Source organism: Clupea harengus, chromosome 15 (assembly GCF_900700415.2).
Source record: "Clupea harengus chromosome 15, Ch_v2.0.2, whole genome shotgun sequence".
NCBI classification, from domain to species: domain Eukaryota; kingdom Metazoa; phylum Chordata; class Actinopteri; order Clupeiformes; family Clupeidae; genus Clupea; species Clupea harengus.
The window spans coordinates 11,695,481-11,708,953 of NC_045166.1; the positions used below are offsets into that span (position 1 = coordinate 11,695,481).

Consider the following 13,473-nt stretch of genomic DNA (forward strand, 5'->3'; position numbering starts at 1 on the left):
ACACACACACACACACACACACACACACCTATCCCCCCACACACATCACCTTTGTTGAATCATTAATAGTTCCTCTCCTGCTCTGTGTGTGTTGGCGTGGCTGCTGGATCAGCGGCGTCTGCTGTCTTTCATCTCATTGGACGGGTGGCTCTCCCTCAGAGCCCGGCAGCTCACTCCCTAATTGGCATATTCTCTCCTCTCAGTGAGCTCACCGGGCGAGGGAGGAGAGAACTAGAGTGGCTGAGTGTGTGTGTGTGTGTGTGTGTGTGTGTGTGTGTGTGTGTGTGTGTTAGTTGTGAGATTTAGTGCATGCGTGTGTACTTGTGCGTGTGTGTGCTTCTCTGTGTGTGTCAGTGTGGATTTCTATGGGTAATATGTGAGAGTGTGTCCGTGTGTGTGTGTGCATGTGTTTGTTGGTGTGTATATGTGTTATGCTTGTGTCTGCATGTGTGAATAATGATAACAACCCTGCTAGTGTTGCCCCTATGACTTCTCTGAATGGTAATACAGTATTTATGTAACACAGACTCATTCATGGTTATGGAGTGTGTTTTTTCGTTGTGTTTGGAATCTTCTCACACATGAATGGAGGCCTAAACCATATTTGTGAAAGAGCAGAATTCACAAGGAAAAGACAGACTCACTGGAAAAAAACAGCTGTGTGGATTTCAATAGTGGCTGACCATGCGATGCTGAAAACAGACCAGTTTCTCGAACCACAGCCATATTCCATAGGGAATTGACCCAGTCCTTGGACTAAATATGGTGTTTGAAGATGAGTCTCTACTCTAAGAAAAGTAGCCTACTGGGGGTGCGACATAAAGCTGAATCTATAGAGTTCTAGTGGGGTTGCCTCAGCATCCATCGCTGTGCCCAAGTCTGGGATTGTTTACTTCAGCCTGTCCTGTCCTGTCTCTTTGTCAGGGCTACATTTGGCTCCATTGTGTCCCAGTTTCCCCCTAGAGTAAAGCTGATGTGGTACACAGTACGGTTCCTTTTAGATCATTCTGCGCTCTATTCTTTCCTTTGTTCTGTAGTTCTGCACGGTGGCTGCTTTAGGCGGCCCGACTGGCCCAGTTCCACAGCCGAGAGCAAACCTCTCTCTGTCCTCGACTGACCAGCACCACCATGATGCCGGGCCCACGCAGATCAGGGGGGAGTCTGTCCCGGTGTCAGTCATCGTGTCTGTCCCGGTGTCAGTCATCGTGTCTGTCCCGGTGTCAGTCATCGTGTCTGTAACCTCTGCTATCAGATGGTCTATCATATCTGTGCCAGGTCTGGACCCAGATCCTTTCGGGAGTCCGCAGCTGTAATCTGGGTTACCTCGTTCTGTTCCTGGCTGGCCCACTCAGTGTTTTTAGGGTTGTTGCTAGTGTCATTCCAGCACACTTCTGCTGTCTATGCTAAAGAAGGCTTTGGGGAACTTAACGCTTAATGTGTTACCATGAAAAGACCTGACTTACATTAAGTAAAGTTGGCCAAGGTTTTGTCTCTGAGTTGTAGCATACTTGACTCAGTAGAGATGAACAGTTAAGTAGCATACCGATATCACTGAATTCTGCAAAACTTAGTGCCTGTATTTGTGAGCATTGATCACACCCAATAGATCTCTTGACCCCATTTTCCCCCCCCGAAATAACAAACTGTAAACATCCCTAAAAGCCCACAGAAAATATGTGAGAGGTTGATTACCACTGAGAGATTTAAATTAACCTGTATGCCTTATTGATCTCCTCACCTCTATGTAGTGCAATGCTATTCAATTACACATTTCAAAAGTTCCAGCCATGCAAAACCCACCTGTGGCACACATCAGGGACTCTAAACTTGGAGCAGCTTCACTTTAAAACTCTATTTGTCACCACTGGACTCTTAACGCAAATAATGAGACGATCCTGAGGTCATAACACTGAACCGCATAACATCCAGAACATATCAGTCCAGCAGGAGTCAGTGGCCCAGCACACACAACAGCCTTCTCACTCTCACTGAGCAGGACCCCAACAGACCCAGAACCGGCTCTGCTATCGCCATCATCTCTGTTGTTCTGCTTTCAGGAAAATAAAAGAGAAATCAATCGTACTTCTTGAGTAGAACATGGTGGAATAATAGTCATGGCTTCAGAAGAGGGAAAATGAGAAATCAAGTTCTCTGTTCTAACTCCCAATTGATCCTTATTGGTCATTATAAACCCTTTACTATCTGTTTCGTCTGTTAATCAGTTGCTCTCGATTGGGGAGCGCCATTCTGTTGTTTCTCTCCCCGCTACTCACCACCATGTCGTTCGGAATGTGCAATAACTGTTATCCATTGCAATTATACTCAGAGGGAATAATTAGTCACTGGCTCTTGTGATTGTGTAGAATGAGGTCCTGTGTAGCTGAAAACACACACACAAACACAAACACAAAAACAGGTGCAACTGAGAGGTATAGATGTACATAATATGCTCATGTGCCCTGTGTTAGTGTACATTTTTCTCAAATTAGTTACTATTAGTTACTGTACACACATACACACACACACGCACGCACACACACACACACACACACACACAGACACACACACACACAAATACGCGCACACAGACACCAATACATATTGTACTCATGCGCTTTGTAGTGTTTTGGTGTTACAGATTCAAACAGCTGGCCACCCTGTAGGGGAGTGAGAGGAGGGACATGGGTAAAAAAGAAAACACACATGAAACACAAAAAACACACACACACACACACACAGACACACACAGACACACACACACAGACACACATGCAGACACACACAGACACACACACATACAACTACTTTGGCAGTCTGTACAGGCAGACACACACACACACACACAGACACACACACAGACACAGACACACACACAGACATACAGACACAGACACACACACATGCAGACACACACACACACACATAAAACTACTTTGGCAGTCTGTACAGGCAGACACACACAGACAAACACTCTCTCACACACACACACACACACACACACACACACACAGACAAACACACACACACACACACAAGCAAACACACACACACACACACACACACACACACACACACACACACACACACACACACACTGGCCATTTGCACCATGCCTCCAAATTTTTCTGTCTGAATAATGAATGCTCTCTTATTTACGCTGCGGACAAAAAAGATTCAGACCAATTAATCTTTCATGACCAAAGCTCTTCACGATTTAACCATCTCTGGTGGTGAAGCAGCTTTCTGTTCTGTCACACACATGGACCATCACTAAGTGTGAGCAAAGCACCAGGAGAGGGGAGATGAGCAAAGGAAACACATGCAGCTTCTAGCGGCCAGTGGTGTACAACTGTACTAATTGGTGCTAATTTGCGTGACCGTGTTTTGTTGGTGTTGAGCTCGAGCAGAGCTGTGATTGGGAGGTGGAAGCCTTTGAGATGGCCGGACACCAAGCGCTGGTGGGAAGGGAATGTTGCTGCCCTGCTTGACTAACAGAGAGACTCACACACACACACACACACACACACACACACACACACTGGGACACACGGAAACTCACACATGGAAGAGGAGGAGGGCGCGTGCAAAGTGATGCAGCCAAAAAGGCCAAAAGCATGCCAACAAGTGCTCCCCGTCACAAGACTGTTACAATTTCAGATTACTCAAAAAACTACAGAAGTGACTGTTTTTAGTGTCTTCAAACAAGTCATTTTCCCAATGCTCTCTGTGTCACACAATCTCGTTTGTCTGTCGGTTCCTCTCTTTCTCTCCGTCTCATTTTATGTCTCTCTCTCCCTTTTTTAGTTCTCTCTCTGGTTCTCTTTCTCCGTACCTTCACGCTTTTTCACCCCACTTACCCTCCACACAAAGCACTGCGTAAATAATGTGAGACGGCAGAGCAGGAGGGGAGGTGGGGCCGTTCACTCACTCACTCACTCACTCGTTCGCTCATACGTCCGCTCGTTCACTCATTCGACCGTTTTGTTATTTACCCGTGGCCTCCTGGGAGATGTGAAGTGACATGCCACAGCAGCACTTCGGGGTGCAACGAGGGGCCGTGCGGGAGGCCGAAAGGATTGGGGGGTGTCGGCACGTGACGATCCGCCAGTCTATTTTTACCTCTCCGGACTGGCGAACCCCCTGCCCTCCCCACCACTTCCAACCCCCCACCGCTATGTGCATCCCTGGGGGAGATGGCACGTTTTTAAGTCAGTCTAGTTGCCACGGTACTCGCACTCATCATGAGAAAAATAAAAACAAAGAAATGAAACAATAATAATACATTTAAAAATTGTACTATTTACTGTAAATGTACCACCTTCCATAATCCACAGCAATTAACTGTAGGAAAGCTTATTCGAGGCAAAAACTAAAAAGAAATGTACTATGTTTACAAGCTACTAGGGAAACGTGCAGAGAAGGAAGCTCTGGTAAACAAAGCCCAGAGCCTAGTAGCCAGCCTCGTGGAGAGTGAAGAACGTAAAGCCCTTATTAAAAGGGGCAAGCAGAGTAGCGTGGCGCGGTGTCCAGTGATAGTACGTCAGACGAGGCTGAGCTCAAGTCCCCTGGGCGCCCGGAGCTCCGTGCAGGCACACTAATTAAGATCGTCTAATTAACACACCACATATGATCAAAGCCAGAGTCCGAATGATGTGTGTGTGTGTGTGTGGGGGGGGGGGGGGGGGGGTAGATCCAGAGGAGGAATCTGGTGGCTGTATTTGAGCAGTTAACCCTCATGCTGTTTTCGCAACATGGTTACACTTGTTGTGGTTCTGGTCAGAATTTTGACCGTTCATAATGTTTTTTGTAAACATTTGAGTTTGATCAGTTTTGATTTAAACCTTTCTAAATATGCAGGTCATTGTCTTTTTGAGGTTTTCTTTGTATCATTTCTAGTTTTCAAACATTCTTTTAATAATTACCTTTCAAAATAAGGGAAATTAACAAACATATTTTAACATAGATGCAACTAGTCCAATCTAAATCTCAGTATTGTTAGTTTTTTGTATATTTAACAATGTATTTAACAATTAACAACACACATTTAAAATATGCATGAAATAAATATTTACAATATAATAACACTTGTGTCTTTGGTTTTAAGTATTACAGTCTTGGACATTCATTTAAAAATGTAAACAAAGGTAACTTTTGAAAAAAAAAGATTGTAATTTAAAATGATAATTTTTGACCGGAACACAACATGAAAGTTAAACCCTATTTTGCAAGATAGCTAGTAGGAGGAGGAAGAGGATGAGGAGGAAGAATGTAAAAGGTGATCTGTGCAGGGAGGTCTGATGTAATGGTGGCGGTGGGAGTCTCCTTCAGCTGTTAGTAAATTCTGAACATTTAAACTCTGTTTTGCGAGATCCAAGTGAGGGAGAGTAGGAGGAGGAAGAGGAAAAGCATGTTGAAAGGGGGATCTCTATTATTTTAAGATATTGAAAATTAAATTGCATTCTCTCATCTTCGACCCTTGTCCTGAATCTCTCTCCCTAGAGATGATGTTTCCCCCACACACTCTGCCCCCCCCCCCAGCCCCACCCCCACCCCCTCCTCAGATGTGTGCTGCTTCATATCACTCAGCAAACACTGCACTTGACCCACTCGCCACCACAAAGCGGAGAGGTGTGAATAAACCTTTACGAGCCTAGAAAAAGATATAAAAGAAAAAAAAAATAATAAAAAGCCTGGCCACAGGGTCTCTAAATAATGGAACGTAATGGGGTAGCATTTCCCAGGGTGCCTCTCTTCAATTCAGCAGGGTTAGGGCCCGCTGCGCCAGCCGTGGACACTCGTGGAGATTGAACGCCGCCCTCAGGGGCGCCTGCACGAAGGAGGTGTTATCTGTGTAAAGAATGGGCTGACTGAGGGCAGATTGTGTGCCGGTGGTGGCGGCAGCGGTGGCGGTGGTGGCGGTGGTGGTCATTGGTGGCAACAGCGAGTGTTGACTGAGAGAGACACACACCGCACACATCGCCTCACGGCGCTCCAATCTCACAGTGACCTTTCGCTGGCTCCGCTGTCTCATTATGACTCATGCGCAGCAGAGATGAGCTTTAATTAGTGTCTCTTTTTCAAATGTTTACACTGAGAAGGTCAGCTCGGAGGCTCTGAGGTCTGCTATGTATTTATTATTAAGTCCCTGCAGTAGCAGCTCCCTCAACAAGTGCTCAGTTCATGGTGTGTCGTCACACCAATCTTCACCAGAGATTTTTTTTTTCCAGCACAAAGGAAAATTAGGAATCATTAGTATTGCTAATGAAGTCATTATAGTGGTTCATTATTTGCTGTCTAAACACTTTTTTGCAGAGATTCAGATGTCTTTCATCAATGTCTTTTGCAAGGATTTAGGAGGCTGGTAGCCTCATGGAGTTGGGGATACATCATTTTATGGACGGCCATTACGGAATGTAGTTTAAAACTTGAAAACTTTAAGTGGTGGAGCTCAAACAACTATTAATTTTTTTTTCAATCTATGAAATCGTGGATGTTAGTTTATGTAAACAGTAAACAAGATAGGCAGCAGCCTACTGAAAACAGGTGAGAAAAAGGTGTGGTGCTTCCCTTCTGGATATCCAGCCATGTTATCATGCTTTCAATACATCAAAATTGCACTGCAGTCCCATCTGTCCCCTTGAGCGAAGGAGGCTGTTAATGCTAAACTCAAGTGACTTGACTCCCTGTTGCTTTTCTCCTTCTCTCTAGATCATCTTCCGGAAGATTGCCGATGTGAAGAAGGAGGAGGAGGAGCGTCGTCAGCAGAAGAACGAGGTGACCCTCTCCATCCCCGAGGACCACCCGGTGCGCAAGCTCTTCCAGAAGTTCAAGCAGCAGAAGGAGATACGCGCACCGGGCCCCGGCCAGCTGGACCTGGAGCGCAACCAGTTTCAGGTGGAGCACCAGCTCCATCCCCTCACCCACCACCTCCACCATCAACACCACAAGCAGCAGCAGCAGCAGCAACAGCCGCAGCAGTTGCAGCTGCAGTATCAGATCCACCACCCTCTTCAGCACCATCACAGCCCACTACTACAGAACGGGGCTCCAGGGATTGGTGGAGGTGCCGGTAACGGAGGCTCCAGCGTGGTGACTGTCTCGCAGATCACCCCGCTGCAGAGCTACGTGACGGAGACTGAGGAGGCGGGGGGCATGGGCGGAGGCCACGAGGCCCTGGAACTCAAGCCCAGCCTGGGCGTAGTGGGTGACCAGAACTGCCTGAAGGTCACCAGTCCTGTGCGGCCCAGGGTTGCGGGTCGGGGGTGGATGCGGTTTAAGAGCGCGGTGGGGGATGACGCAGAAGCCAGTGGGGCGTCGACGGCTGTACCCACTCCTCCAAAACAGGAGAGGGCGCCGCATCAGCAACAACAGCAGCCACAGCAAAAGGAGGAGGAGTGGGGTGACGTATCCCAGTCCATGGAGCTGCTCTCGGAGGACAGCAAGAGCCAGGAGGCTGAGGGTGGGGGACCAGGTGATGGTGGTGGTGGTGGAGGGGACGGTGGTGAAGGAGGAAATGGTAATGGAAACGGAAATGTCAGCAGCAGCGGGAGTGGCGGCAGCGGTGGAGGAGTCGAGGGCGACGAGAAGAGCGCCCTGCACAAGACGGACTCGTGCGACAGCGGCATCACCAAGAGCGACCTGCGCATAGACCGCGCCGGCGACGCGCGCAGCCCTTACGAACGCAGCCCCATGGAGCGAAGCCCCATGGAACGCAGTCCCTACGACCAGCCCAGCCCCGGCCTCGGGGGGCCTGGCAGCCTGGTGGCGGCTGTCGTACGGTCCGGGGGCCCCCACCACCACCCCTACCAGCCCGCATCAGAGCAGGCCCTGCTCCAGACCTCCCTGCAGGAGGCCAAGTGCGAGCTGAAGGGGGACATTCAGACGCTGAGTGGGCGCATGGCCAGCCTGGAGGCCCAGGTGGGGGAGATCCTCAGGCTGCTGTCGGATAAGCGGCGGTCCTCGCACACCTCCACGCCCAAGACCAAAACCAAATGCCAGGACATCTTCACAGTCTCGCGGCCTGTCACGCCAGACAACGAGCGGGACGACGGGCCTTTCTGAGGGTCGCCCTCACGGGGGAACACTTTTTTTGGTTAAAATTCTGAAAAATAACAGAAGTTTTTCCTCCTATCAGGACACTACTCCTGCTGCCTCTCGGGCTCTAGCTCTGCACGTATCCTCCTCGTCTTCGGGACGGGAAGAGCAAAGAACGGTCCCTGAGGAATTTACTTGATTACTGTACATAACTCACTTGCATGTCCAGCTGGAATCTGGCCTGCCAAAGAATTCTGATGAGGAATAGTTAAGTGATTGCTTGTACTGTACATTTATGCAGTGGACTGCATGCCGAAATGAGTTCAGAAGATGGCGAATTTTTTTTTTTTCTTTGTTACCTGCACTGACTCAATGAATAGTATATGACATCTCCGAATGAGCTTGACAAAAGCTTACCTTTTTCAGGATACTGGTCTCTGACAGTAGGTCTAAGTTGGCCAAATGTGTCGCACTAGCCAGGTGGTACTGGCAGTGGAAGGTAGGGTTGGGCACCAGGCCATGGCTTGTGCAAAGCACCTAGGTGACTCACTCACCATAAGGGTATGTAATCAATCAGCCTAACGATTGATTTAGTCCCCCTAGTCGTGCTCCTTCACACCTGTTACACATCATGCAAAATGTCTTTGATGACCTCAATGGAGAAAAGTCGATGGATTGCCCATCTCCGAGTACATTCAGATCACTCAGGCCACCAGGTACTTAAACAAGAAAGCTTTTCGCTATTGTCATTTTTTTATTTAATATTTTTAAGGGGTAAGCGAAACGCTCCAGTTTGGCTCCCTTCAATGGTATTCTTTGATATCAGGTTTCATTTGTACAGAGGAAGCTGTATAAGTCCTTTTAGGGATCTTTACACATAGTGCTGTAAAGGGAAACAATATGTCATATCTGCATGCTGGACAGATCCTTTGTATGTACAGGCATGTTAGAGGTTTTGGTAACATTCCCCACAGCCACCCACCAAATATGGCAGATACCTTCTGTTCCAATGACCCAGGGAATGCTGGGATTGGCCCACACAACGTTCACACAGTCCACCCGTACATGTCGCATGTACAGAAAAACATCCCCCGCTGCAAAATGCATGGCAGACCTAGTGTCCATAGCATTTACAATCCCCTTTTTTAGCATAACGCGTTTTAGTAAGCGCTAGGGGTGTTATTTTTCCCTTCTGTAGCTGCATATACTGGTGCTGGAGCCCGGAATGGTAGCGATTGAGAGTAGAGACTTTTTTATATTGTGATTGCAGAAAACAAACACACTGTCCATCACTGTTTACAAAAAGCAAATATGTTAACTCACTGGTCTTTCGTTAAAAGTAGATTGTTTCCCTTTGGAGGTCACACGTAAAGCAAACGCAGAGTACCATATAATTTGTCAGCTAACAAAGGTTTTCGTTAATGTAATCCTCACCTTTGTGAAACGGTCCAGTTTTCTCCGCAGATTAGAAAGTCAGAGGCCTTTGCGGTGGAATTATCAGCTGTTATTTCAGTGCATTTCCACCAAAACAGCTAGATTAGACTTTTTTTTCTCTCTCGCTTTGGTAGGATCGAGATGAGACCTTTTGAGCCTAGACTTTCTAATCCTTGTCGTACCTACTCAACTCATTTATTTTTTATCCACCCATTTTATTCAAAGGCATACCTCAGAAAGCTTTCTGCACTGATTTGTAGAGGAGCCCAAATGTCACGGTCTGCATCAGCAGCCATTTGCTCTATATATATGTTTGCATATTGGCTCTGGAAACTGAACAGACAAAACCGTTTACATCGTTGCAGCTAAATTTACAGCTCTATGCAAGAGCTACAGGCCAAAATAGCCCACTTCTCTTCACATTGTATGCTACATATAAAGGATGGAAAATCACTTGATATGACTAGTGCTTTATGTGTCCTCAACATTATATTGCCCATACATTCACTACTGACAATTCAAGACACGGCATTAAAGACACGATGTTGCAGCACATCTTATTCTGTCAGTAGAACTAACCTATATTATCTTTATATTCTGCCCCTAAACATTAGTGAAACCATCACCAACCTTTCTTGAATATAACAAGCAATAATTTCCTGGTTCCTGCAGGTGAATGCATATGTTGTGAATGACATTTAAAAATCACTTTAGTCTAAAAGGTCCTGTATTCATAAGATGAAGTGAATCAAGTGATATTTAGGGATAGCATGAAGGTCACAGGTTTTGTTTATGTTTTTTTGTTTCATGCTATATTGCAAACATTGTTTTGCTCTGTACTAATGTGGTAACGTCTCGAGAGCGGGCCTTCTCTTTTTCTCGAGCTAATGGTGAAAGAGACAGGTCCCAGTGGCAGCATCCAAAATCAATTCTCAGCGCTGCTGCACTCGCGAAAAAAGAAATCCCATTAGAAAAGAGCTGAACAGTTGGTTATGTTCAGTTACCCTACTTCACTCATTCACAGACACGGAAAGGAGGTTGCTTAATGTTTTTTTTCCCCCCAAATACACACTTTCTTTTTCACTTGCTTTTTTGTTTCAAACAAGACACAGTTTGCATGAGCAGTCGAGTCATTTAATTAACAATGACTTGAATTTTCCAGGAGTTTGAAACGAAAAAAAGGCCATTTAATCATCATCATTTAGCCCCAGTGTTTTCAACTTTCAAATTATGTTTACATCCTCCGAGAGTCTACTAAAGAGGATGCTAGATGAGATCCAGGAATGTCATGAAGCTATGAACACAAAGAAGGAACGTGAAAACTGATTAACTCCTGGGGTACCTAAGCATGTGTTCAGAGGGCAGACCTCATAGAATTATTTTGTTTGTTTATTTGTTTGTTTGCTCCCCTGGCCCTTTCAGGGATGTCAGTGTTTTACAAAGGTGGGGGAAGGGGATGGGGGTTGGGGGGTGGGGTGGGGGGGTGTTGCACAGCCACCAGTCCTGGTGGTCCCCTGCGGGCCTATACTGCATGCTGCATTTTTGAACTGTACACTTGTAACTAAAGCCAATGAGAATGATGTTTGCCTGCCAACGCAGCAGTTCGCTGCAACTTTTGTGCACACAGACTGAAATACACATATACTAATACTGATACAAAAATGCTTACTCTCTCTCTCTCTCTCTCTCTCTCTCTCTCTCTCTCTCTCACACACACGCACACAAACACACACATGCACACACACTGGCATGCACAAATATACACACCTACTCACACTTACACCTTCACATACACACATTCAAACAGACAACAGTACAACAACACATACAAATATATCGATCGAGAGACGCACTCACTCTCTCTCTCTCACTCACACACGCCAGAGGAAAAGGACGCTGGACAATCAGGGCATTCTCTGGCCAGACTCCTTACTACCTGTCTTGGATGCAGCAACCATCTCAGCTTTTCACTGTACATGAGACTTCATTTTTACCGGGGTGGAAATTGTTATGATGTTTCTGGGGTATAGTGTTTATTTTTACCACACCGGCATGAATTAAATGAGAAAAACTTTCTTAATATATAAATATATATATATATATATATTACACCAGAGTTATAAATAAATAAACACACATTGTGCTAATAACGGTGTTATTGTGTTTCTTTATGATATCATTTCATTTAGGTTTATTTCACAGTTGTTCTCAAAAATGAAACATGCTTCTAAAGCTGTGACAAACAATGAGCATTTAATGTTCTCCAATATTTCTGTGCACTCTATTCATCTTGATTCTTTGTTTAAAGTGATTTTAGTGTATTTATTTACATCTTTAGCTGAGGAGAAAATGGTATGCAGAGGCAAGATGCATAATGCACAGGTATACAGTCATGGAAAAAAGTTCAAGACCACCCTTGAGAAAATCTTTTTTTTCTTTTCTGAATGCAGTGATTGCATCAGAAATGAGACCGATTGCACGAGATCACGTCGGTCACTTTTCAGTTGACCATCATGCAGTAACCACTTCATCACACCACTTTTCTAAAACCCCACAAAAACAGGTAAATAAAAAACACCACTTGCGGACGCCCCCAGACCGCTCTCACTTCTCACTAACCGCTTGTTTATTGCTAAGATGCCATCAGTAGCATTGATGGATCTCCAGCCTCTTTTGGATGTGCTGCTGAAGGCTAGGGTTAGGTTGCTGTGTTTTGCCTATTTACGAAAATGGGGTCCGTAAAGTGACACTCACGGAAATCCAGAGGGCACAAAGTGTGGTTCTTCACCTGGGAATATATTTTAAGAGGAATCTGCTAGGTACACTGACTGAATCTGGACATTATTTGCACAGGCTGTAATAGAGGAGGTAGAGAGAACAGTGGACAGCAGTGAGCAATACCTTGATATAAGGAGAACACTGCTACTCTGACGCTCTGCACAGCATTTAAATATAACCATATAACCATCTCTTTCGCTTGTGGAGCAGCGCTAATTAGCTAGCATGAAGCAAGATGTCTGTGATCATTTTCTCTTTGGCTGCAGGTCTGTGGGAGTGACTGTCAGTGTTAAAGCTGGTGGGGGGAAAAACAGACCCAAGGAGGTCATTTAAGTTAGACTTGGACACCCAGCTGAGGAGAAAATTATGTGTCTTGGTGTTTTCAGGGGTCCCTTGAATAATTCCCAGCAATTGGCAAATACTTCCAAAACACTAGCATTTAACTCGGCTGAGAGAGAAAAACAGTAGGACTATCTATTTATTTTTACAAAAAATCTTAAAGGGTGCTGCTTCACACTGTCTGTTTTGTATAAATGCCCAAATTGGCCTTGTAGTTGCATAATTATCATGTGATCAAATCAAACTATTTGCAAGTGAAGTATAAGCCCTTCTCTCTGAGAAAGACATTATTAAGCATAGTAATCTTCTTTTAGGGCCGTACTCTCCGATCACACCCACACACTTCAGAATGAAGGCGGGCTCATGAAAGAAGTGTGATTTCTTTTAAATAGAAAAAAAAACTTGGTCACAGTCTGGTTTAGTTTGGGTGTTACCAATAAGTGGAATTTACCACATTAACCTTGGGAATGCCATGGAAAACGTAAACCAGATTTTGATTTCGAAAATGATAGCAAGGGGAGAACTGTATTACAAATAGTCTCAAATGAAGACATTATGTATCACAGATATCACATCACACTTTTGTAAACGCAGACATCTATGTATCACACGAACTCGGCTATCAAGTACATTTACCCAACATCACATGTGCTGCTGAGGAAAAGGTACATCAAAATGCATGTTCCAATGTCCCAGCTCAAGCTCATGTTATGTAGCCTATAATTAAATGCTCAATATTAATCAAGTCATCAAACACCTTGCCACCGATGATTGGGATATATGCATCACACCAGTCAGCCTCTGAAACCACCCAGAGAGACAGAGCACTAATGATTTTGATGAGGGCCGGCATAGAATGTAAATGATTACTGTAGCTTGAAAGTTGTA

The 13,473-nt window shown here is 45.4% G+C and overlaps 1 protein-coding gene across 1 annotated transcript in view; it reads left to right on the forward strand.

The window, feature by feature from the left end:
• The window catches only part of kcnh5a (potassium voltage-gated channel, subfamily H (eag-related), member 5a), a 98,674-nt gene extending 87,764 nt beyond the window's left edge, over positions 1-10,910 (forward strand). Inside the window, exon 12 of the mRNA XM_012824688.3 lies at positions 6,709-10,910. Coding sequence (XP_012680142.2) covers positions 6,709-8,061 — 1,353 coding nt within the window. The 3' untranslated portion in view covers positions 8,062-10,910. The remainder of the gene's footprint in view (positions 1-6,708) is intronic.
• The last annotated feature ends 2,563 nt before the right edge of the window (positions 10,911-13,473 follow it).